At 41.6% G+C, this 24,180-nt stretch overlaps 1 protein-coding gene across 7 annotated transcripts in view; it reads left to right on the top strand.

Moving 5' to 3' along the window:
* EBF2 (EBF transcription factor 2) overlaps nt 1-24,180 on the top strand; it is a 215,706-nt gene that overhangs the window by 131,554 nt on the left and 59,972 nt on the right. For all 7 annotated transcript variants that reach the window (XM_068974727.1, XM_068974729.1, XM_068974724.1 and 4 more), the window contains one exon: nt 19,896-19,977. In XM_068974727.1, coding sequence (XP_068830828.1) covers nt 19,896-19,977 — 82 coding nt within the window. The remainder of the gene's footprint in view (nt 1-19,895; nt 19,978-24,180) is intronic.

Raw genomic sequence — 24,180 nt, 5'->3', positions numbered from 1 at the left:
TCTGATCTCCTGCAGGTATGTTGAATGTGTGGGATTGCTGCATTTAGAATATCTCTTGCCAAACTCTGCCTTGCAAGAGTCAGAATTCAGGCTCAGACGTCTGATGATCGAACCACACAACTTCGGAATTAGTCATGCTAATGAAAGCCATTTGGCCCTGTTTTCTCTGTGAACAAAGCTGTCTGCGTTGGTTCATTTAATCGAGCATCTATCTGGCAATTATTGATATTAAATTGATTTAGTGTTTCGAAAGATGTTTCAGACACCAGACATGGAACTGCCAGTTTATTTTACAGCTCAGTACAGAACATGAATTCCTTCCCGGAGTCATTGGCTCTGGATTTAACCCCTAAAGTGTAAGCAGTGATCCCTTCTTTACCTGGTGACTTACTTACTAGTCATTGTGCTCTTCCTTCCATGTAATTTATTTTTGGGAAATAAATGGAACCCTTTGAGGGGAGGGTCACCTGCCTGAGACTGCTTTTCCTGAGTAGAAGGATGGTTTGCTCAGTGTGTCATGGTTCTTCACCAGAAGGCTGATGCTATGGTAGAGACAGGAAGGATATGTTACTCCACAGGAAAGTTTCAAGTTGTTTCCCAAAGCATCTAACTAATTCTCCAGCAGCTCTCAGACGTATTGCCCAATTTTACAGAAAAGCTATATGCTGCTGCTGCTGCTAAGTCACTTCAGTCGTGTCTGACTCTGTGCGACCCCATAGACGGCAGCCCACCAGGCTCCCCTGTCCCTGGGATTTTCCAGGCAAGAACACTGGAGTGGGTTGCCATTTCCTTCTCCAATGCATGAAAGTGAAAAGTGAAAGTGAAGTCGCTCAGTCGTGTCCGACTCTTAGCCACCCCATGGACTGCAGCCCACCAGGCTCCTCGGTCCATGGGATTTTCCAGGCAAGAGTACTGGAGTGGGGTGCCATTACCTTCTCTGGAAAAGCTATATGAGGGAATACCTATGAGAGGTGAAAATATTGTCGGTGATACAGACAGTAATTGAACATGATCTCCTCCCACTTACATTTTATCCTGTAGGTCACACTGCCTCCTACATTACCTGATTGGTATTAACATAAGCATGGGAGATTAATTTTATAGATCACAGGGAACGGAGATGACATTTATCTTCACTTTTCAGTGAATCATCTCACTGGGGAAGGGTGAACATTCAACCCAGGTTAAAAGAGTTAAGAACAAAGTTAGTCCATGAACAATGTGATCTCTTTTGTTGTTGTTGTTGTTATTGTTTTTCTAAATTATGATATGAAAGTCTATCTGCCTAATTTTGTTTGCCAAAAAAAGGCAGTATTATAATCTTGGCCAGCCCAGAGATAGAATATATTACTAACAAATAATAAAGATTAGGAGAATGTATTATTAACAACATAATAAAGATTAGGACAAACTGTGAAAGACTGTAAGTTAGACTGCACTGAGCTTTTCCTTCTGAATTATATCACACTTGAATTAAAAATGCCCCCCTCACCTACAACTCAAGACCTTGGATAATGAAGTAGAGAGACAGGAATACATTTTGATCAGCTTAGGACCTGTATTGTTTAAAAAAAAAAACAAAATGTCAGGCATGTTACCAGGAATGGTGAAATCTCTCTTTTTTTTTTCTTAAAAAATAAAGAAATTTAGGTGCAGACTAGATGCCTAGCCCTTTGCTCAGTGTGTTTTTTTTGTAATCACCTTGGCAAGCTGAGGGCTGGTGAAAAAAATGGGCCTGCTTTTTGGGGCTCTGCTGTATTTCAAGGCATGATTCTTTCAGGAGGAATAGAAGAATTTTGTAGCTTCAGTTCAGGTCAAATGAACAGCCAATACCTTCTGACTCACGCATGAGATAAGACGACTTCCCTGGGATGGTGTTGGGCCAGAGGCTTGTCTGGGCCATTTCTAGGGGTAGCTATCCTGCCCATGGGTTTGTGAGGGAGAAGCTGGCATCAGATCACTGATGTCCAAGTCAGCACTGATGTCTAGGCTGAGAGAGTCGCCTTTCTCCCAGCCCGGCCGCACGACCTTCTGTGCATCTTCCCCAGGGAGCTTTGACCATCGTTTTCCCATGCTCCTAGACCCAGTCCTGCTTCTCGCTGAGAATGCTGAACAGGCTTTGTGGCCTGAGTGAAGGGCTGAGATGTTTTACTTCCAGGTCAGCTGTTTGTCTCCCCAGGGAAAGTCATTTTTTTGTTGTTGTTGTTATTGTTAATGGCTGTATTCAGTTATCCATCGGGTAAGGAGAGACTGTGAACCCAACTCCAAACTCCAGGGCAGGGGAAGCCTCCTTTAGGTAAAACCCAGTCTCAGGCTTTTGCAAATTATTTGATATTGAGCATGTAGGTTATCCAGGCTTCCCAGGTGGCGCTAGTGGTAAAGAACCCATTTGCCAACATGGGAGACAAAAGAGGCATGGGTTCAATTCCTGGGTTGGGAAGATACCCAGGAGGAGGACACAGCAACTCACTCCGGTATTCTTGCCTGGAGAATCCCATGGACAGAAGTGCCTGGTGGGCTACAGTCGATGAGGTTGTAAAGAGTTGAACGTGACTGAAGTAACTTAGCACACATGCATGCATGTAGGTTATCCGGGACTTTCTTCTTCACAATGTTAAAATTGTAGTAGTTTAATTCTCTGCCACATCCTAAAAAGAACTTGCATTGGTTCTTTTGACTTATCAGAACTTCTTTCAAAGGCATTTTGGAGGGTGAGGAAGCCAGTGGCACTGAGAGTCACACTGAGTGAGGCCTTGAAGTTTGGGGACTAGATGAAACATATATTTTCCTACCCTGTCTCATGTGTGTGTGTGATGATGCAATAATGCTATCTGTTCTGGCAGGGGAAGTGAGTAGTTGAAACCATTTGAAAGAGTAAGATCTTTGTAGATATCAAATACCCCCACCATCGGTTTCTCCAGAACAGTTATTTATTTGAGTCACCCTGATTATATGGTCTCAAGTGAATACGCTATGTACTGCAGCAGGCTTTGACAACAGATCTCATTTAATGAAGGGTAGAAATAAGCACTGAAAATCAGCTTCAATCTTTAGAAAAGGTCTGGATTTGTACAACATGGTGTAACATAAAACTAGGTTAGAAAAAGATAAAATCTCATCAGTTGGGATGTTATTTGGAAAGCTCGAGTTTGGTGACACTCAGTCAAGGCCTTTTGAACCCTGAAAATGAACTCAGGATCTTATTCTAAGTGAACTGGGGCTGACTGATGGGCGACATGTGACTCTGCCCACTTCGCATCTATCCTCCCTGTGAACCTGGAGTGAGAAATCCCAGTAGGTCAACTGGAGTGAAGGGCTTTATGCTCAGCCCCCATTTTTGAAATAAGGTGGCTTAGTTTTGGTAATCCAGTGTATTGATCTTATGGTATAGGAGAGAAAGTTTGGAAATGTGGGATGACCCAGGAAAAGTATCCAGGGACTACTTCTGCATCCTGTGGAGAGGTTGGGGTCTAGATGGGTTCTGGTTTCATCATTAGACTTTTCACCAGAGCTGCAGTTTTTTAAAATTACTTTTTATTAGAGTACAGTTGCTTTACAGTATTGTGTTAGTCTCTACTATACAGCAAAATGAATTAGCCATGCGAATACACATATCTCCTCCCTTCTGGATTTCCTTCCCATTGGGTCATTTGCAGATGGACCTAGAGATAGTCATACAAAGTAAAGTAAGAAAGAGAGAAACAAATATCGTGTATTAATGTATGTATGTGCCATCTAGAAAAATGGTATAGATGATCTTATTTGCAAAGCAGAAATAGAGACACAGAACAAATGTATGGATACCAGGGAGGGTAGAGAGGGTAGGAGGTATTGGGAGATTGGGACTGACATATATATGCTTTGGATACTGTGTATAAAATGGATAATTAATGAGGACATACAGGCTTCCATGGTGGCTCAGTGGTAAAGAATTCACCTCTAATGCAGGAGACATGGTTCGATCCCTGGGTCAGGAAGATTCCCTGGAGAGGGAAATGGCAACCCACTCCGGTATTTTTGCCTGGGGAATCCTATGGACAGAAGAGTCTGGGGGGCTACAGTCCATGGGGTCTCAAAAGAGTTGGACACAACTTAGTGACTAAACAACAACAATGAGGACACGCTGTATAGCAGAAAGCCTTAGTTTTTTGTTTTGTTTTGTTTTTTAAAGAGGAAGTAAAAGAAGAGATTCTTGTTCTCTACTCACAGGCAACATGAAAACTGACTAGTGACTGATCTTTCTGAGATGATCAGAGTTAATAGAAAATGTGATGGTATTCCAAAGAATGAAGGCAAGGGGAATGCATAGAACTCTCCAATAACATTTAAAAGCAAGGTTTCATTTTTGGTGCTAAGATTTGGAAATCTCCAAAAAGTTAGTGATATCCCACAAAGTGCATAGAGCACTTAGAATCAATAAAGCTTCAATGAAAAAAAAATGAAAATAATATCTGATACCTGGAACCTCGTGTAGATTACATAGGAGTCGGGTTGAGATTAGACTAATATAATCATAGTCTGCTTAACTGAAAACACTCTGGAATATTATTAGCTTTATCTGAATGCCTTTTGTATCAAGTTCTTGACCTGATTTTTGTCCCAGTTTCTCTTTTCTATCAACTAGGTTTAGTTCTTTCTTTAAGAAAAAGAAAAGTTTAAAAAGATTCTAATGAAAGCCGGCTGACTCCACTATGAGTAATATAAGAAAATCTGTTTTGCTAAGAGAGTGACGGAATATTGAAATACCTGGTTTTATATTTTTATGTGGGTTTGGCAAATGCAGTCTGAAAGTGGCTAATATGATACCCGACCTGGTGTTAATAGCCAATGATAATTCCATATGTACCACCTGCTACCTGTCAGGTTACACATTCTTTCTTTTTTCCTCTTTTGGCATGAAGGTTACATTAACTGTGAATATGGGTCTTCAAGGCTGGAGTGGAGGCAAGCCATCATACTTTTCAGATGAAATCGAGCTTTGATATAATTATCATCTTGGTTTCTTTTCTGAGTCACCCCTTCTTCCCAACTCAACACCCCCACCCCCTATTGACTTTGATAATGCACTTAAAAGCTACAACCCATCATCTCAAATTTGGAAATCATTAAGAGCGAGAAGAGAAAGGGAAGAAGAGAGAATGAATCACAGGCATAAACTAGAATGATGTTCGTGGAGGAAAATCCTCCTGCCAAAAAGTAAAATTAGAGAAATTTCCTGGAATGTATCTATGAGGGGAAAAGTCATCCACCAAAGATGTGGATTTGTTCACTAATTGCTTTACACCTTCATGTTTAAATGCCCCTAAGTCATTTCTCTTTTCTCCCAGGAGTTTCAGAAAAGCTAACTCTACATGGATCAAAATTGCTTCTCTTTTGCTCTCTCCCACTGATACCTATTTAGAATTGGGCTGGAAAAGGTGAAGAAAATATCCTCCAAACAGCAAAGTCAAACTACTTGCCTGTCCATACAGGAGTCTGGTCTGGGCAACCTGTCTGCCTCTTTCCATCTCTAAGATCTGCCCCCAGAGAGTTGGTACAATATTTGGTCCAACATGTTACGGAAGGAAGTAGGGAGACCCTCCCCCCTTTTAACCTGAGTTTAATCATTAAACACTTTTTTGCTTTAGAAAAATAGACCCACACGTGTTCCTGACTACTGAGCAACCAGATTTCCTCTTATAACCACACAAAATGGTGTATGGGGAGTCTGAAAGACAAGCACAAGACATTAAAAATGATTTTTCTTGAAAGGTGAAGACATTATTAAAGATTTCCACTACCATGCCTTTATTTTTTTGAAAGGAAATAATTTTAGCCTATTATTAATATTATTATTCCAGCTGTTGTTATGTTCCTTCTGAGTAACTCAGGAAAAGCACAGAAAGCTCCCTTTCTTTTGGGCTTTTAAATATCTTCCCAAACCATTTAATCTCTTCAGGTGGGAACCAACAGCAAAGGCTATGGTTTGGCTCAGAAAAACTATCCAAATGTCTTATGTGTCCTCATGATTCAAGCAATAATGTTGCTTTGCTCAGAAAAAGCAGCTTTTTCCAGGTGCTTTCAAAATATTTTTCTCACTTTGGTTAGCCATCGCACTAGCCCCTGAAGGTAGCTGTTCTGGGTTCCGCTTCCAGATGAGGGGATATGAACTTAATTGTCTAATAAATGCCTCTCAGGAAAGAAGCAGAAACCCCTCAGTTCTGACACCTGGTATCTGCTCCTGGCTGTGGCCACAGGCTGCTGAGAGATTAGTGCACTGTTTGACTCTCTTCTCAAAGTCCCAAGCTAGCTTATGTCTTTGTTGTTGTTTAGTTGCTCAGTTGTGTCTGAATCTTTTGCAAGCCCATGAACTGTAGGCCTCTGGGCTCCTCTGTCCATGGTATTTCCCAGGCAAGAATACTGGAATGGGTTGCCATTTCCTATGCCAGGGGAACTTCCTGACCCAGGGATCGAACTGGCATGTCCTAGATTGGCAGGCAGATGCTTTACCACTGAGCCACAAGGGAAGCTTTGTCAAAAAAAAAAAAAAAAAAAAAAGTGTTGGCTGGCTAGTAAGGGAGAAGATATATTTGGTTTGGTAATAAACCTAGGAAAACTGTTTCCCACTTTTAAGAAGTTTGTATTGTGTATGCTGCTGCTGCTGCTAAGTCACTTCAGTCATGTCCGACTCTGTGCGACCCCATAGACGGCAGCCCACCAGGCTCCCCCTTTCCTGGGATTCTCCAGGCAAGAACACTGGAGTGGGTTGCCATTTCCTTCTCCAATGCATGAAAGTGAAAAGTGAAAGTGAAGTCTCTCAGTCATGTCCAACTCTTAGTGATCCCATGGATTGCAGCCTACCAGGCTCCTCGGTCCATGGGATTTTCCAGGCAAGAGTACTGGAGTGGGTTGCCATTGCCTTCTCCAGTATTGTGTATAGAGTCACTATAAAAAATGAAATCGCAATGATAGAAAGCCAAGCTCATTTCCATCCTTTTGACCTAACAATCTTTTGCTTTTTTTTTTTTTTTGATGTGGACCATTTTAAAGTCTTTATTGAATGTTTTTTTTACAATATTGTTCCTGTGTTATGTTTTGATTTTTGGGCCACAAGGCATATGGGATCTTAGCTCCCCAATCAGGATCAAATTAGCACTCCCTGCATTGGAAAGTGAGGTCTTAACCACTGGACCACAGGGAAGTCCCTGGCTTAAAAACCTTTTGGCTGGTTGATATTAGTGATTTCACCGAGTGGAAGGACCAAGGAGCTCTCTATTTTCTCTGAAATTACATTTCCTCCCTCTTTGAAGGTTTAATATCTTCTCTGCCAGAAAACATGTTTCCCACTTTGTCTTTTTAGAATCTCAATTTGCATGGCTATTAGTACAAAATCTGCCTGGCAACACAGAAGATGCAAGAGACTCAAGTTCAATCCCTGGGTCAGGAAGATCTCTTAGAGGAAGAAATGGTAACCCACTCCAATATCTTGCCTGGAGAATCCCATGGGCAGAGGAGCCTGGTGGGCTCCAGTCCATGGGGTCCCAAAGAGTTGAAGATGACTGAACACACACACACATCTATTAAGCTTACCTTGACTTTCTAGATTCCAATCTCGCTTCAAATTTTCTACCCTGGCCATTGATCCATACCTTGTGCTCTCCGGATCCTGGTTTATCTGGGGAGAATTAAGCTTCACGGTTGGTTATAATACTGTCTGGTTTCACATTGTCAAGCACACAGATGCATACGTTTCTTTGAGACTCTACTCTTCAGCATGAAAGAGGGACCCTTCATTGTAATCATTACCGAATGGATACAGTACTAATGGAACTTAATTGTTTCCACTAGATGGATCTCGGGTGTTTTTGGCAGCCAAAATGAAAATGACTCCAAATACCATCAAAGGGGCTTATAAGCACCCAGCATGCACAGAGTGTTTTGATATACAGTGGAGTGTTAATATCATTATCTCTTCTAATACAACATACGGTTACTTTAATCCTCTCCCGCCTCTGTGATCTTGGAAGATCCGACGGGTAGAAGGCAAAGAATAAAACACTATATACGAGGAGACAAAGGGAGAATTAGTCCCCATCCTCTGAATGCGACTTTTTTTGATTGTTTGAATGTTGGCTTCAAATATGTACCTTTATCAATACTGACTTCTGTATCCTCCACGCTAGTTTGAGTTTGTATGCGACATCAAACATACCTTTTCGCACATGTTCTTTCCAGATTTTTTTTAACACTTACTTAGCAGTTTATAGAAGGAAGTGAATGATCTCCTCAAGCTGCTTACAAATTAAAAAAAAATCTGTGCTTATTAATTATGCAGGATTAGTCTAATTATAATTCAGCAAATTAATTAGCGACAGAAGGTGTTCTGAAACATTGGAGTACATTTGCATGTTAAATGGAGAGGCTAGTCTGTAATATATGTAAATTTATGCATGGCTTCATAGTTTAATTTAAAAATTTGCAGCTGCATATGGTATGGGAGCAGGTGAAAAGTCAGTTTTAGTTTAATGATGCTAACAAACATTGGATGGTGTCCTGTCTTAGCAAGAGAATGCATTCATATCTGCTAATCTACAATTCTGTCATCAGAATATAATATTACATAGATGCTCAAACTCAAGGTCATTAGCGAATGGACCCATAGGTGCGATAGGTAGCAAGCTGAACACTGCAGAGAGAAGCAGTGATCAGAGGGATGCAAACTCTCCGAGCTTTTTGCTACATAATCAAACATTGTGTATGGAGTCAGTCGGCCTTCTTTTTGGGAAAGTTAATGCTCCATTCTGTGTAAAAAGGGGCATCTTTTTGGTATCTATTCTGTCAGGTATAAATAGTGGTCCAACCTTGATTCCCTTTCCAAATATTCACATTTGCACTTCGTTTCAATTTCCTGGAGCCGTGGGAAAGTTATTACCGAGTTATGAATTAATGGTATGGTAGAGAGTTTTACACATTGGCCTCAACCATCTGGCAAAACAGTAAAACCAGCGGACCAGGCAGCAGCAAAGGGCTCTTGGTGTAATTGGTGTTCACTGCTCAGCCTAGCATAGATGAGCTTCATGGGGAGGGCAGAAAGGTGGGAGAGGGAGGGGAAGGCTGCAGAGGGGGAGAATGCGCCGCTCAGGAAATAGGATGGTAAAGACCCACTAAGCTGATGGCTGGCTAATAACTTCATTTCTTTCACCCATGTCATCCTGGCATTGGAGTGGGAAATAGATTTGTATTCTAGTTCTGAAGTCTCACTGGAAGGTGTTTTCTGAAGTCAGTCCGTAGCATGTCCAGAGTTTCTCAGATTCCTTCTTTCTTGATGAGAAAAGAGAGGAAGGGACAGGGTGAAGAAGAGGGTACAGGCTAAAAACAACAACAAAAAAGGAAAAGATGGAACCGTGAGCGTTGCGAAGAGCCCTCCAAAGACAGTTTATGAGAACAATTGGAATTACAAACATGCTCTTAGTGTTGTGTTTCATTCCAATTCAAGCCCAGAGAGTTCAATTATTATTTTCATTAATGGTGTCAGATTTTCATCCGAGTGCAAAAACAAGCTCTTCTCCTTGGAGATTTTTCTCCCTACAAGCCTCCTGGTGCCAAGTAATGGAATTCAGGGGAGTGAAGACATGTCTGAATATAGAAGGAAAAAAAAAATCCCTACATGTAACCTCAGGTCCTCAAGACACTATAGCATGTCGCTGGTCAGAAAATAAGTGGCGAATCAAAGAAACCTCTGTTTTTTGCACCTTGGCAGCTGTTTACAGTCGATTGTTTGCCACTTGAGCTATGGGAGAGATTCACTTCCAGAGAAATCATGAGATGGCTTTGAAATGAAGCCGGTAGATATGGTGTCAGAATCGCATAAGTGGGGGAGTTGCTCCCTTCTGGTGCCTAAGTGAACACAGCGGATTCTGCTCAGGAGGCAGTATGTTTGGTAACAAAGGGTCCATTTCCAAACCAAAATGCCACTTCCAGGAGCTTATAATTGGGAGTGAATGCTGAATAGAAAGTCATTTGATGGGATGCGCTGCCAGTCAGCAGGTGTAGGCAGCTCTGAACTCTTTTGCCTGACCACGGGTTATTGGAAACCGCCGTGAGAATTTTGACCTACCATCTTTTCCGTTGTTGTGCTTTTCCTGCAGTCTGTTGTCATGGATTAATTACATGTTCTTCTTTTTTTTCTTTTTAAAGTACCCCTCCCTAAAGATTAAAGGAAGTTCTTCAAGCAGAGTATATACCAGTATTGAGAGAGAAACAGTACAGAGAGAAGCAGGTTTGAATGTGTGGCAACTCCCCTCTGGTATAGGTTTGTTTGGAAAATGGGCCATTTTCAAGTGTGGCTGGTGAGAAGGGGTAATTCAGAGGAGGGGGCGTATCAAATGGTAAAGGTACCAGTTGACTTCTGGCTTCTCTGTCCATGGGATTTCCCAGCAAGAATACTGGTTGCCATTTCCTCCTCCAGGACTATCCCTGACCCAGGGATTGAACTTGAGTCTCCTGCATTGGCAGGCAGATTCTTTATCACCAAGTCACCAGATAACAAGCATTTACCTAAACACTTTGTATGGATAACTAATCCTCACTACTGGCCTGGGAGGTCATATTACAGAGGATGAAACTAAAGGTCCCTACTTTTTTTTCCTTTCTACAGTAAATATTAAGCAAGCAAGCAACAACAACAGCAACAATAATAATAACTGCAAAAGCCTTGACATCATCTGGAAATGGCTTCATAGGGATACCCAGTGAGCTGCCACATATAGGACTGAAACTATCTGTCACCAAAGGAGTTTGCTTGCTGGTCTATTTAAAAATCTTCAATGTAGAGGACTCTCCTCTGTCCCCTGGGTAATGATTTTCAAAATTTAGCTTTGGTGACTTATTCACAAAAAATTTTTCCAAGATTTATTTCAACTTCTTACGTTACATGTTTGACTTACAGCTTTTTAATTTTTTTCTCCCTCCATAGTCTTGATGGACCAATGACTTTGTATTTTCCTCATCCACTTGAGCAACATTTCACATTCTTTTTGCAGATGCTACAGCTATTTGGGCCATGCCTTCTTTGGACCATGTGGGTTCTTGAGATGTCTTGTTTCCCAAATAGCTGATAGACTTGCTTATCTTCCTCTGCAGCTTCTAGTACTGCCACAGAATTTCTAGAGAACACAGTCCCTGATAGGAATGATACACATTGTTGTTGGTTTTCTTGTCTTGTTTTATAACATGTAGAGTGACTCCATTCTTATTTACAAAGATGAAGAAAGTGATGTGAACTCCTGTGTAGATCAATGAGGTACTGATCCCCTAAAAAAAAGAACTGCTTGGCTATGTGTTCCATCTTTTCCTTCTAAAGAAACTTGGCCAAGCTTCCTCCTTAACAAAGATTTTCTGAGTCAGACAAACCTGAGGTCCACTCCTGGCTCTTCCACTCACTAGCTGCTTGCCTTTGGGCAAATAATCTAACCTGAGTCTTGATTATCTCCTCTGTAAAATGGGGATGTTAATTCTCCTCCTCTCAGAGTTGAGGGGATTAAATGAAATCATACATCGTGAATAGTATAAAGTCAATGATTAGGGGCTATTTATTTATTATTATTAATATAATTATTATAAAAGTTAGACTTTTAGCCAAGGGGAGTTAGAGTAAATGTAAACAGAAGTAGGGACTTCCTGGCAGTCCAGTGGTTAAGACTGTGTTTCCACTGCAGGGGCACAGGTTCAATCGCTGGTCAGGGAACTAAGATCCCACATGCCACATGGTGTGGCCAAGAAATAAAAAGAAAAAATGTAATCAGATGTAAAAAATATATATTCCTTAAAATATTTCTTTAAACTTAAATCTTTCAGATCTGAATTGGTTCTATTTCATTGAAATCATGCAGGTGATTAGGCTTTAATGGTAATACAAAACCCTTAATGGTAATACAGCCCTTTAGGAATGTCTGTGGAGATTAAAGATTCTGTACCTACTCTATTTGTGTATTTACATTTACATTTTTAAGGAGCCATTTAAATAAACAGATTGCTTAGAAAATCAGCTTGTAAGACGGAGTATTTGAACTTAAATAAGCCAGTCAAAAATTTTAAATTGTCTTTTCTTTCCCTGGATCGTCTTGGGTCTTTGTACCAGCCGCCATCCTACCAAGCAGATCTTAAGCACCAACCAACCATCCTCAGATGTCCCATTGCCACTTTTGTTAGGGTATAGCCAGAGTCAACTGGAAGTTTGACTTCCCAGTGCTTAGTGCTTAGTTATTCAGTCACGTCTGACTCTTTGTGACTTTTTGGCCTGTAGCCCACCAGACTCCTCTGTCCATGGAGTTTTTCAGGCAAGAATACTGGAGTGGGTTGCCATTTCCTTCTCCAGGGGATGTTCCCGACCTAGGGATGGAACCCCTGTCTCCTGCATTGGCAGGTGGATTCTTTACCACTGAGCCATTGGAGACTTCCCAAAGTCTCCTCACTTTTATAGACTTGTGTGAGAGTCTTCACAAGGCCTTTAGAGCTCCAGGTCCCTTTCTCATCTTGGGCTGACACCTCAGCAATCAATAGGTTGATGAAGGTCACATCATCGTCAGGCCAAGGAAGGGGTCCACTGCTATCCTTCTCCTTGTTTGGGCTGCCTGAGTTTGTATTCTGTTGGAGGCTTTCAAGGGAGGAAAATGTGTTTTCTCTATTGTCAGAAGGTTCAAAGAGGATATTACAGTTAAGACCTAAATTAAAGCTAGAACATTATCACTGTGTTTTACACTGGTCTTAAGCGAAAACCAATCACTTAGGGATTTTCCTACCAGATAAAGCAGAGTGAGCTGCCAAATGGGCAGTTCTTAGAGTAAGAAAATAGCCCCATGGATACATCCACCCATCATGGCTTCTCCCTCTGCCTGGTCCTGTAAAGAATGTAAGCTTGAAAGAATCCTGGCAGAAGAAAGGTGACTGCCCATTTCTTTCAAATATGCTTCTGTGATTCAGTGCATCGCAATATAGTTCTCAAAAATGATATAAAGGTATTCTAAGATCAGAATTATTTTCAGAAGTATGTGCAAACAGAGGAGGCCAATTATATTTTAACTTATTGGACCCTGGAAAACAAAGTTCAGCAGTTAATCCAGATGAAATGTGTCTTCCTCAAAAATCAATAGACATAGACCTTTAAGCACCTACATAGTTTATCAACCTTATATGTGGCTCAGACTTTAGTGATCCAACTTGCATATGTGGCCACTGTGGCTGAGACAGAACCAGATACAGCATCCCAGGTCTTCAACTTTGGAGAGGGTAGGAGTTCCCTATCTTCACAGCATGTAAGATGTGGCCATGTCATCACAGATGCTGTTTCCAGGGTAGATGGAATTAGAATTTTAAGGGAATAAGGAATGAAATTTCAAAGTGAAAGGCATTTTACATATTATTTTGCATAGACAAAGGCTCTGCATAATGGTAGCTATTACTAGTGCCAAATTCACTTTATTTGGCTATATACTGCTGTCTAACTGAGCAACTGAACTGAACTGAACTGAATCTTTTTCTTGGGGGCTTCCCCAGTGGCTCAGTGGTAAAGAATCCACTTGCAGTGCAGGAGACGCAGGAGACTCCGGTTCGATCCCTGGGACAGGAAGATCCCCTGGAGGCAGGCATGACAACCCACTCCAGTATTCTTGGCTGGAGAATCCCATGGACAGGGGAGCCTGGAGGGCTACAGTCCATTCAGTCGCAAAGAGTCGGACACGACTGAAGTGACTGAGCACACAGCCAATCTTTTTCTTGAAAGAAGCCTCTGTGCCTTCCTCAGCGCTTTCTGAAAGGCTTTTTTTTTTTTTAAATTGGAGGTAAATTGAATGGCCTCTTCCACAAATCTGGGGAAATAGTATGCTGGATTTTGCACTGTTGTTTAGTTGCTCAGTCATGTCCAACTCTTTGCAACCCCATGGACTGTATCCAACCCCATGCAACCCGCCAGGTTCCTCTGTCCATAGGATTTTCCAGGCAAGAATACAGGAGTGGGTTACCATTTCCTTCTCCAGGGGATCTTCCAGACCCAGTGATCAGACCCGGATCTCTTGCATTGGGAGGCAGATTCTTTACCACTGAACCACCAGGGAAGCCCTGGGTTTTGCATCAGTCAGATCATTGGCTATAGTCTCAGGTCGGGCATGAATATTTAGTTACTCTTCCTGTAATTTAGAGATTTCCCACTGCCCCCACCACCATACTTGAACTTTATACCTTATTTGTACATCTAGTTTGAATCTCAGTTTTTACTTGGGATGGGTTCAGGACATGTCTAGAGCCACCTAGGAGATTTTATTATGTTCTTGAATAGTGCTTTGTGCTTTAATATGCCAGAGATTGGGAGAAGAGATTTCTTGGGTACTAGGTAATCTTAGGATTTTGCATGTGTGTTAAGTCACTTTAGTCATGTCCAACTCTTTGCAACACTATGGACTGTAGCCCACCAGACTCCTCTGTCCATGCGATTTTTCCAGGCAAGAATACTGGAGTGGGTTGCCATGCCCTCCTCCAGAAGATCTTCCCGACCCAGGAATCGAACCCGTGTCCCCTGTGGCTGTTGCATTTCAGGTAGATCCTTTACCACTGAACCACTGGGGAAGCTTCTTAGGATCTATTTCAGACCTGTATTCAGAGGTCTCCAGGCTCATCTTAGAAACCGAAGAAGCACATTTTGCATAGTTTGGTTGTGTGCACCATGGAGGCAAGGATTTTGTCTGTCTTGTTTGGCACTCTGCTGAACCTTCATGGCACACACTCCACACTTAATTGGCCAGATGAGTAAAGGAATGAATTCAGCAGGGCTTTTAGTCATGAGCATTTACTTCTGTGCAACTATCATTGACCTAATATTTCCTTTCGGAGTGCTATAATCTCTCTCTCACGCTCCAAGAAACCAGAATCCTTCACAATTTTGTTGTTGTTGTTTAAAAATTTTTTTCAGACTATGTTTTCTGAAATTTCTCTTTAATCAATTATATATACATATATTTGGGCTTCCCAGGTGGCTCAAGTGGTAAAGAATCCGCCTGCCAATGCAAGAGACACAGGTTTGATCCCTGCCTTGGAAAGATCCCCTGGAGTAGGAAATGGCAACCCACTCCAGTATTCTTGCCTGGAGAATCCCATGGACAGAGGAGTCATGTGGGCTGCAGTCCATGGAGTTGCAAAGAGTTAGAGATGAATGAGCACATACATGTATACTCATATATATTTTAACTTAAAAAAAAACTCTTTATAGTTTTCTTTCAGAGGATACTAGAGAACCAATTCATTATTATAAAAACCAGTAGCATTTCTCTTGAGTTACCTATACAAAGTTAAGCAGTGATATTGAGATGTAGTTTACATACTATAAAGTTCACCCATCCAAAGTGGACAATTCAGTGGTTTTTTGTATATTGACCGAGTTGTGTAACCATCACCATGATCTAATTGGTGCAGGAAGCATAGAACTCCAGATGGGGCTTGCAGCCAGAAAGATCCACCAGTTCAAAGCCTTGTTTCTGTTGCTTACAAGCAGTGTGATCTTGGGGCAAATTTCATAAATTCTTGGGACCTTTGTTTTTCCTAGCTGTGAGATGATTCGTCACTCAAATAGTTGTTGTGGGAAATAAATGAGACAATGGATATCAAGCACATAGCTTGGAGTATGGCACAGAGCTGACATCTGGCAAACTTCCTTCCCCCCTCCCTGTGAACCTGTACCCTTAAGCTACTGGGCCACACAAGATGGTAGGCAGGGGTAGAGATGGCTGTTATCTGTGATATTCCTCGCTACTTTCTCCTGCTGCCAAAGCACAGAGAAAGGATCCTAAGAGAATAGCCTCTTACTCAATAACCAGCCCATCAACATCTGGCCAAGGTATCAACCAAGATGCCTCACTTTCTACCCATCAGCTTATCTTGGTGATTCTTCTTTCATAGTCTCTGTTCAGGAGGGTTGTCCTCTCTCAGAAAACCCCATGCACGCACCCCCTCTTGGACTTCAATAAGTCATAAACTTTGTCTTCAGAAGTTTCTTCTCCTAATGTTTCCATTTCTGGAGGGTTGTCAACTTTACACATTTTTCTTTGCAATCACAGAATATTAAGGTTGGAAGAAACACTGGAGATAATCCAGTTAAACCCTCCTAACAGTCATAGAAACTGAGACCCAGAGGAGTGAAGTGACCGGCTTACATAATTGATAGGAACTCAAGACTCGTACACTGTCAGCATTTAATAGATATCAGTGTAGTGAAGGAAGGAAGCCTTGGAGTCTGTTCTCATGCCTCACTGGACCCAGGAATCAGATTGAAAGCTGAGGGCTTGAGCTCAGGTTTGGATCCCACTCTCTCTTCCCCTTTCTTTAATAAAACAAGGATAAACCTGTTGCTATTAGCCTGCACTCATAAGGAATGAGATCAGAAGCCTAGCCGGAAGTACTGCGATAAGTGGTTAGAATATTTCTGAAGTCAACATTGTTTGGAGAAAGTGAAAATTACAACTTCCAGCCTGATGAGTCTCTGTGTGTTTGGTCTGAATCCTGTGGTTCACTTTGGTTTCCCATTTCTGAGTGGAGAGAGCTGACGTTTTCCAGGCTTCACAGGGATCTAGAGGCAGGGGATTTGTTCTCTGCAAGTTACCCTATGGTTAATGGGTGAGACGGTGAATAGGGGGTTCTGCACCAAGCCCCCTGAGCATGGCGGGTGCAGGGGGTGGAGGGGAGGAAGGTGGGAGACCTCAGTAAAAGGAAGAGAAGAAAACTAGAGCGGTCAGTAAGCTCCATGTGTATGTGCGCTGAACACTCAGTGGTGTCTGACATTTTGTGATCCCCTGGACTCTCTGTCCGTGCCAGGCTCTCTGTCCATGGGATTCTTCAGGCAAGAAGACTGAAGCGGGTTGCCATGCCCTCCTCTCGGGGATCTTCCCAACCCAGGGATTGAACCTGTGTCTCCTACATTGGCAGGCAGATTCTTTACTGCTGAGCCACCTGGGAAGTCCCAGAACTCATTTAAATTGATTTCTTGGTCCACATCTGAAATTCACAGGCCATAATTGCTGGTGCTAGCCATTTAGAAGTAGTTATACTTTCTTTTAGTATAGAGTTTCCCTGGTGGCTCAGATGGTAAAGTGTCTGCCTACAATGCAGGAGACCCGGGTTCAATCCCTGGGTCAGGAAGATCCCCTGGAGAAGGAAATGGCAACCCACTCCACTACTCTTGCCTGGAGAATCCCACGGATGGAGAAGCCAGGTGGGCTACAGTCCATGGGGTCGCAAAAAGTTGGACACGACTGAGCGACTTCACTTTCACTTTCTATACTTTCTTTTAGAAAGTACTATACAATGTAAGAGATTTTTTTTTTCCTCTCTCTCTCACCTCCTCCCTCCCTCCTCTGCCCTTCACTTCCCTTTTGTGAACAGGATGTTATATCCTTAGTGTGCTGGGTGCTGGGTAGGTTACAAACTCAGACCCTAGGCAGGCAAAAGAGTCAAAATGGGGAGGGGTTTTCTAACCAAAGAACTGTTAAGGGTCCTAATTTAAAATGAATAAAGTCTTTCAGCAGGCCACCTTTTTCCCTAAATCAACTTGATTTTATGTAAACATTTATCTCCTTTGCACTTCCATATCGTGCATCTAATAATGCCTTGTTGAACATTAATGTTTTCAGCAGGTACATTTTGGAGAAAGAGGGGATTGGGTAGATGAGGGGAAGTATAACAAAGAGAATGCATTATAAGGAGCCCAGTGGTGGTGAAACTTTCCAAAAACCAAGGAATTTGTGAGAAAGAGAAATTTTGGTTTTAGTAGGGAAAAGATATAAATTACTAATCAGCTGAGGGTGGGTGTGAGTGACAGTGCTCAGTTGCTAAGTCGTGTCCAACTCTTTTCAACCCTATGGACTGTTGCTTGCAAGGTTCCTCTCTCCATGAGATTGTCCAAGGAAGAATACTGGAGTGGGTTGTCATTTCCTTCTCCAGGGGATCTTCCTGACCCAGGGATCGAACTTGTGTCTCCTGCATTGTCAGGAGAATTATTTACCACTGAGCCACTTGGGAGTGAGTGGGTGTTGGAGAGCAAATTCCGTGTGAGGTCAGGGGTTGTTGGTTGGAAAAAGACTTAAGTGAGAAAATGGCTGGTTTTAAGTCTTTTGTGACAGCATTTCCAGGCATTCTAAGTGGCTGTTGGTGACCCTTCTAGGAAGGCACAAGTGAAAATATACTCCCCCTTAAGAAAGAAAATGTTTGAATTCTGATTAACCTGTTATTAAATACAAGGCCGCTTTCTTTTCTAACATGCTCCAGCTGCTCTAGACAAACACCCCATTGCACTTTCGAAAGCAGAGGCAGGTTGCGAGCTTGAACACTGCATCATCATCAAGGGACATCATTCTCTGGCTGGTACCTCAGATAACAGCCCTGGACACCTCCATGGCGCAGGAAGTGATGCTTAACTCTCACCCCAGAAAAGAGTCAAAAAGAGAAACGAAAAGCAGATGCTATAAAATTTGAAAATAATATTTAGCTATTCTTTCCAAATTCACACCCAACCTTATTCATACATAGGGGTCAGGAGCACTTGGTCAAATATTTTTAGTAAATCTAGGGAAAATGCTCTAAAGAGTCCAATTCCTTTTCTCTCCTCTTTCATCATTTACTGTTTATCCTCCCATCAGTGTTTTCTTTTTTTTTTAAGTTCTAAATACAATTAATTGGAGCACTCTCTAATTCTTTTGTGTGATCGTGAAAAAAATAAAAATAAACAGAAGGGCACCATGGGAGCATCTCACCAACCATTGCTTTAAAAAATTGAATATTTGGAAGCATTGTTGATTTCTACTTATTTTTGTTGGTAAATCCTGGGGAAAATGTATATCTTTTCCTTTAAAGTTCTAATTCAAGGCATGGATGTGAGAGTTCTGAAGGGACTTTGGGACTGCGGTAAAATTTCGTTGTCATAGTAACAGAAAGGGAAATAGGCCTTGCTCACCTGGGACTTTAACACTGCAAAAGCGGAATTTTTTTTTTTTTTCTTAAGGAAAAGGACTCTGCAAGTGAAATAAATGAAAAACTTATTGTATTTCAAAACAAAATTCCAAACATTAAACAGGTAAATGGCTGAAAAGACCAACTTCTGCCGTTTTTCTTGGTTTCTGTCCTCATCTGATCAAAGAAGCCCAATTCTAAAAGTGCACAGAAGGGTTATCTAGAATAATACTGGCTTAAAAATATGTCTTACAAATGGTAACCTCAGACCAGTGTTCTGTACCTTTGTATTTTTCTGGATAATCTATTGAAGGTCTGAAAGGACATTCACACTTGTTAGTGGTCATAAAAACCCCAGCATATACCTGCACAGACTGACTATCTTAGGAGAGTAACCTTGTTTTCTGATTTCATATCTATCGGTTGAAAATATCAGACCCCCTTTGTGTGCGAGGGTTTATGTGTGAGGTGTGTGCATGTGCAAATGTGTGTGGCCAGCAGAAAGCGACGTATGTGAGGAACCCTGGGATTCTGAGCTAAGTCATGTCATTTTTAACCCTCTAGAGAGAGATATTTTTGTACAGCAGGAGTTACTCCTGTTTGTGAAGCCTTTCTTCTTCTCTTCCTCTCTCTCTCTTTTTTTATTTGAGAGAGAGCACACCCCAGCCACTCGGGGCCAGTGTACAAACTAGAACCCAGCTTATGAACCACTCCACAACCCTCAACAGTGGCGGAGCCGACTTGGGACCCAAAACATCCAAATTTGCAAACTGCAGACGTTCAGCTAGCATTCCTTCCCAGGCAGGGCTGGCTGAAATTCCCCAGACCTGAAATCCAATCACTTTCCAATCAAATCTAATATAATGCAGATATAGTCTCTCTTAAAAAATGTTTACTTAAAAAGGTAACACATTGCTTTCTCTTCACAGATTCTTTTTAAAATTTTTCCTCAAGTGCAATCAGAATTGTTTGAAAACAGCAGGAAACCCAAGGGACATGAGAAGGTTTCAGGTAAGGGACCTGCAGTTCTTGCCTGGTAAATAAGTCATCCTATTTCTTCTCTCCTTAGCACTCTCTTTTTTCCTTTTCCTTTTTTTTTTTATTCCCCCCTAGAAAATATTATTCACGGATGCTGCTAACAATAAAAAAGATTACTCTAAATGATCACCCTCTTCAGCTAGTACTGAAGGATTTTTCATTTTGTAATGTTTAGGACTTCTGTGTCCACTGCCAGAGCCCCAGGGGAAGGGCACCAACCCAGGCTGGAGATTTGATTTTAAGCCCTCAGGCTGCCCTGTGCACACACAGCTGCCCACAGCAGGAACCATGATCTTGATATTCAGCCACCTTGGGATTTTTCAAAGCAGCTTCTCTGTGCTTTCTGCAAGCAACAGCCTCTTCCTTTCCTTTGCCACCGATTAACTATTCAGTGGTCTCTCTCGGAGTGTCTGGGAGAGCAGCCGCCTAAGCAGCCGTGGTCACTTTAAGATCTCAGCATGACAACAAGACCCACGGGACAGTAACCCAGCTGCCTGGCAGTTAAATCTGCCACCAGTTTCATCACCCCTGCCACTGATGTACCGGGGATACAAGCTAATAAAAACACAGAGCGAGGCAAAGTGTGTCAGGTTGGAGATGTGAGGCAGGGCAGCCCGCTTGGCCCCCTTCCTTCATCTTTGATGGACCCACATTTCATCTACCAAATGGCTTTCCTGCCGTTCGTGCCCGGTCAAAATACCTCCCACTCCTTTCCCCATAGAAAAATGGGAAACATGTTAAACAATAGTATTCTAGCTTGAGACTTTAAAATCCTGGCAGCAACATGGGAGATGGGGACGCTTAGCCTCACGTTTCAAGTGGAGAAAGCAAGATTCTGGGAGTTTAAATAACTCAACTGTCATCCCAGGGAGATGGTGAAGCTGGGAACCAGTGTCTGATCAAACTCCTTGCACTGGACCCTGAGTTTGCAGCACGTGCATCTGTTAGGCTTATGCTTGCTATTGCCTTTGTGGAGAGTCTTAATAATTTCTGAACAAGGGGCCCATATTCTTGTTACACTGGACCCTACAGAGGATGTGGCTTCTCCTGTCTGGCACTCGGAGAGCTTCTGTGGTTTAGCTGTGGTGTTATTAAACAGTTAACAGGGGAGATGGATACAGGCAAGGCCAGTGAGCACAACCTTGAAAACCAAAAGTTCCTCTATTTTTTTTTTTCACTGCATGGTGAGTATCGAACAATCTTCTGGTGACCAGGATGTTTTCTGATTCCTTGTTTAACACTAATACCAGCCTCTCCTAAAAAGTTAAACCTCGCTTCTTCATCCTATAGACTCTTTTCCTTGCTGTATGATATGAAGACAAATAGAAACAAGAGGATTTTCTTGGGGGTCAAGCAGGAACATTGTGCATAGTGGAAGCTTATGGCACTCAGTTTCCAAACGGAAACATAAATAATTTCTGTCCAAAAAAAGAGTGGAATTCCAAAGTGCCCAGATGATCTAAGCCTGGCTTTCATGTCCAGAAGAAGGAGAGGCAGGGAAAGAAGCTGGCAGCTTAGATTTGTATCCACCCTTATTCTCTATCATCCCTTCCAAAGAGCTTTAAATTTGAGAAGACACTTCTAAGAAGCTTTTAATAGAATGCATTGTCATTTTATTATTTTACCTTTATTTATCCCTGGGTTTAGAAATGTACTCACTAAACAAATGCACCTAATATTTCCTTTACTTCTCTAAAACTTCTTTAAATGAAGTTTTTAATGAGCCTGAATTAAAAAAAAAATTTTTTTTTAAGTGGATTTTATGAGTCATTATTTGGGCACAAAAACGTCTTGGTAATTTAGGTACAAATACAGTCACTGAGCCTGAATTTTTAACAGGGTTAGAATAGATATTGTTCATCTCAAAATATGAGAAACTCTTATCCTATGAGAATGTACTTGACTTTTGCAAAGACAATGAAAAAGTTTTTTTATAAGCTTGTGGATTCTATGATTGTCTCATTTCCAGGGTACAGGTAAAGTCAACAGGAAAAATGTCTTTTGCATTTTTTACTGAGATATAATTCATATAACATATTTACAATGTGCAATACAGTAGGTTTTGGTATATTCACAATGTTGTGTAAGCATCACCACCATATCATTCCTGAACATTGCCGTCATCACAGAAGGAAACCCCATACTTCTCAATTCCTTTTTCTCTCCACCCACTGACAACCACACATCTGCTTTCTGTCTCTACAGATTTGTCTGTTCTGGACATTTCCTATAAATAGAATCATACAATATGTGGCCTTTAGTCTCTGGTTTCTTTCACTTAGCATAATGCTTTCAAGGTCCATCCATGTTGCAGCATGTATATTTCATTCCTTTTTTATGGCTGAATAATAGTCTATTGTAAAATATACCACGTTTAGAAAATCTGTACATCAGTTGATGGACACTTGGGTTGTTTCTGTTTTTTGGCTTTTATAAATAACGCTGTTGTGAACATTGATGTATAAGTTTTTTTTTTTTGTGGACATGGTTTTGATATCTTGAGTATATACCTAAGAGTAGAATTTCTGGGTCATATGATAACTTCAGCTTTAAGTTTTTGAGGAACTGACCAGCTGTTTTCCACAGTGGCTGCACCATTTTACATTCCCATCAGTAATATATAAAGGTCTCGATTTCTTGATATAGTTGCCACTACTTGTTTTCTGTTTTAAAAGAAAAAATCCTAACCATCCTATGAGTGTGAAGTGGTATCTCATTATGGTTTTGATTTGTCTTTCCCTAATGACTAATGTGGAAAAGGCAATGGCACCCCACTCCAGTACTCTTGCCTGGAAAATGCCATGGATGGAGGAGCCTGGTGGGCTATAGTCCATGGGGTTGCTAAGAGCTGGACACACTGAGTGACTTCACTTTCACTTTTCACTTTCATGCATTGGAGATGGAAATGGCAACCCACTCCAGTGTTCTTGCCTTGAGAATCCTAGGGATGGGGGAGCCTGGTGGGCTGTTGTCTATGGGGTCACACAGAGTTGGACACGACTGAAGCGACTTAGCAGCAGCAACAGCAATGACTAATGATTTGAACATCTTTCTATGTACTTTTTGGCTATTTGCATATCTTCTTTAATGAAAAGTCTAAAACTGAGCTATTTCACTTTCTCTCTAAATGTGTTAGTCGTTCAGTTGTGGCTGACTCTTTGTGACCCCATGGACTGTAGCTTGCCAGACTTCTCTGTCCGTGGAATTCTCCAGGCAAGAATACTAGGATGGGTTGCCATTCCTTTCTCTAGGAGATTTCCCAACCCAGGGATTGAACCTGGGTCTCCTGCATTGCAGGCAGATTCTTTACCATCTGAGCCACCAGGGAAGCCCAAATGTCTAATTCAAATCCTTTAAGTGAAGTGAAGTGAAAGTCACTCAGTCGTGTCTGACTCTTAGTGACCCCATGAACTATACAGTCCATGGAATTCTCCAGGCCAGAATACTGGAGTGGGTAGCCTTTCCCTTCTCTAGGGGATCTTCCCAACCCAGGGATTGAACCAGGGTCTTCTTCATTGCAGGCAGATTCTTTACCAACTGAGCTATTGCCCATTTTCAAATTAGGTTACCTATTTATTGTTGAGTTTTAGGAGTTCTTGATGGGCTTCCAAGGTGGTGCTACTGGTAAAGAATCCACCTGCCAGTACAGGAGATGTAAGGAACATAAGTTCAATCCCTGAGTGGGGAAGATCCCCTGAGGAGGGCATGGCGACCCACTCCTGTGTTCTTGCCTGGAGAATCTCGTGGACCGGGAGCTTGGCAGGCTGCAGTCTTTAGGGTCAAATAGAGTCAGACATGACTGAGGCAACTTAGCAACTGTTCTTTATATATTCAGAATACTAGGCCCTCAGCTAAATGATTTGCAAATATTTTTCTCATTTTATCACTGGCTTTTCACATTCTTGACAGATCCTTTGATTCACCAAAGAATTGGAAATTTCTCAGATTCTCTTATGAGTATAGCCTTCTATGAAAGATCTTTAAAGTGGAGAAAGGCTTGCTTATGTGCTCTGAAGGTCAAGTAAGAAACTTGGATCAAGTTCAGTATATGAAACAAAACCAGAGATAGTAGATAATTATGAGAATGAGCTGAAGGAATGGTAGCTTAGGAATTCCTAGAATATATATATATAGTCTGAATTTTATAAATATATATAAATATAATCTATGTATTAT

The sequence above is a fragment of the Capricornis sumatraensis genome, chromosome 6 (genome assembly GCF_032405125.1).
Source record: "Capricornis sumatraensis isolate serow.1 chromosome 6, serow.2, whole genome shotgun sequence".
Classification (NCBI taxonomy): domain Eukaryota; kingdom Metazoa; phylum Chordata; class Mammalia; order Artiodactyla; family Bovidae; genus Capricornis; species Capricornis sumatraensis.
This window is presented reverse-complemented; position numbering and strand designations above follow the sequence as displayed.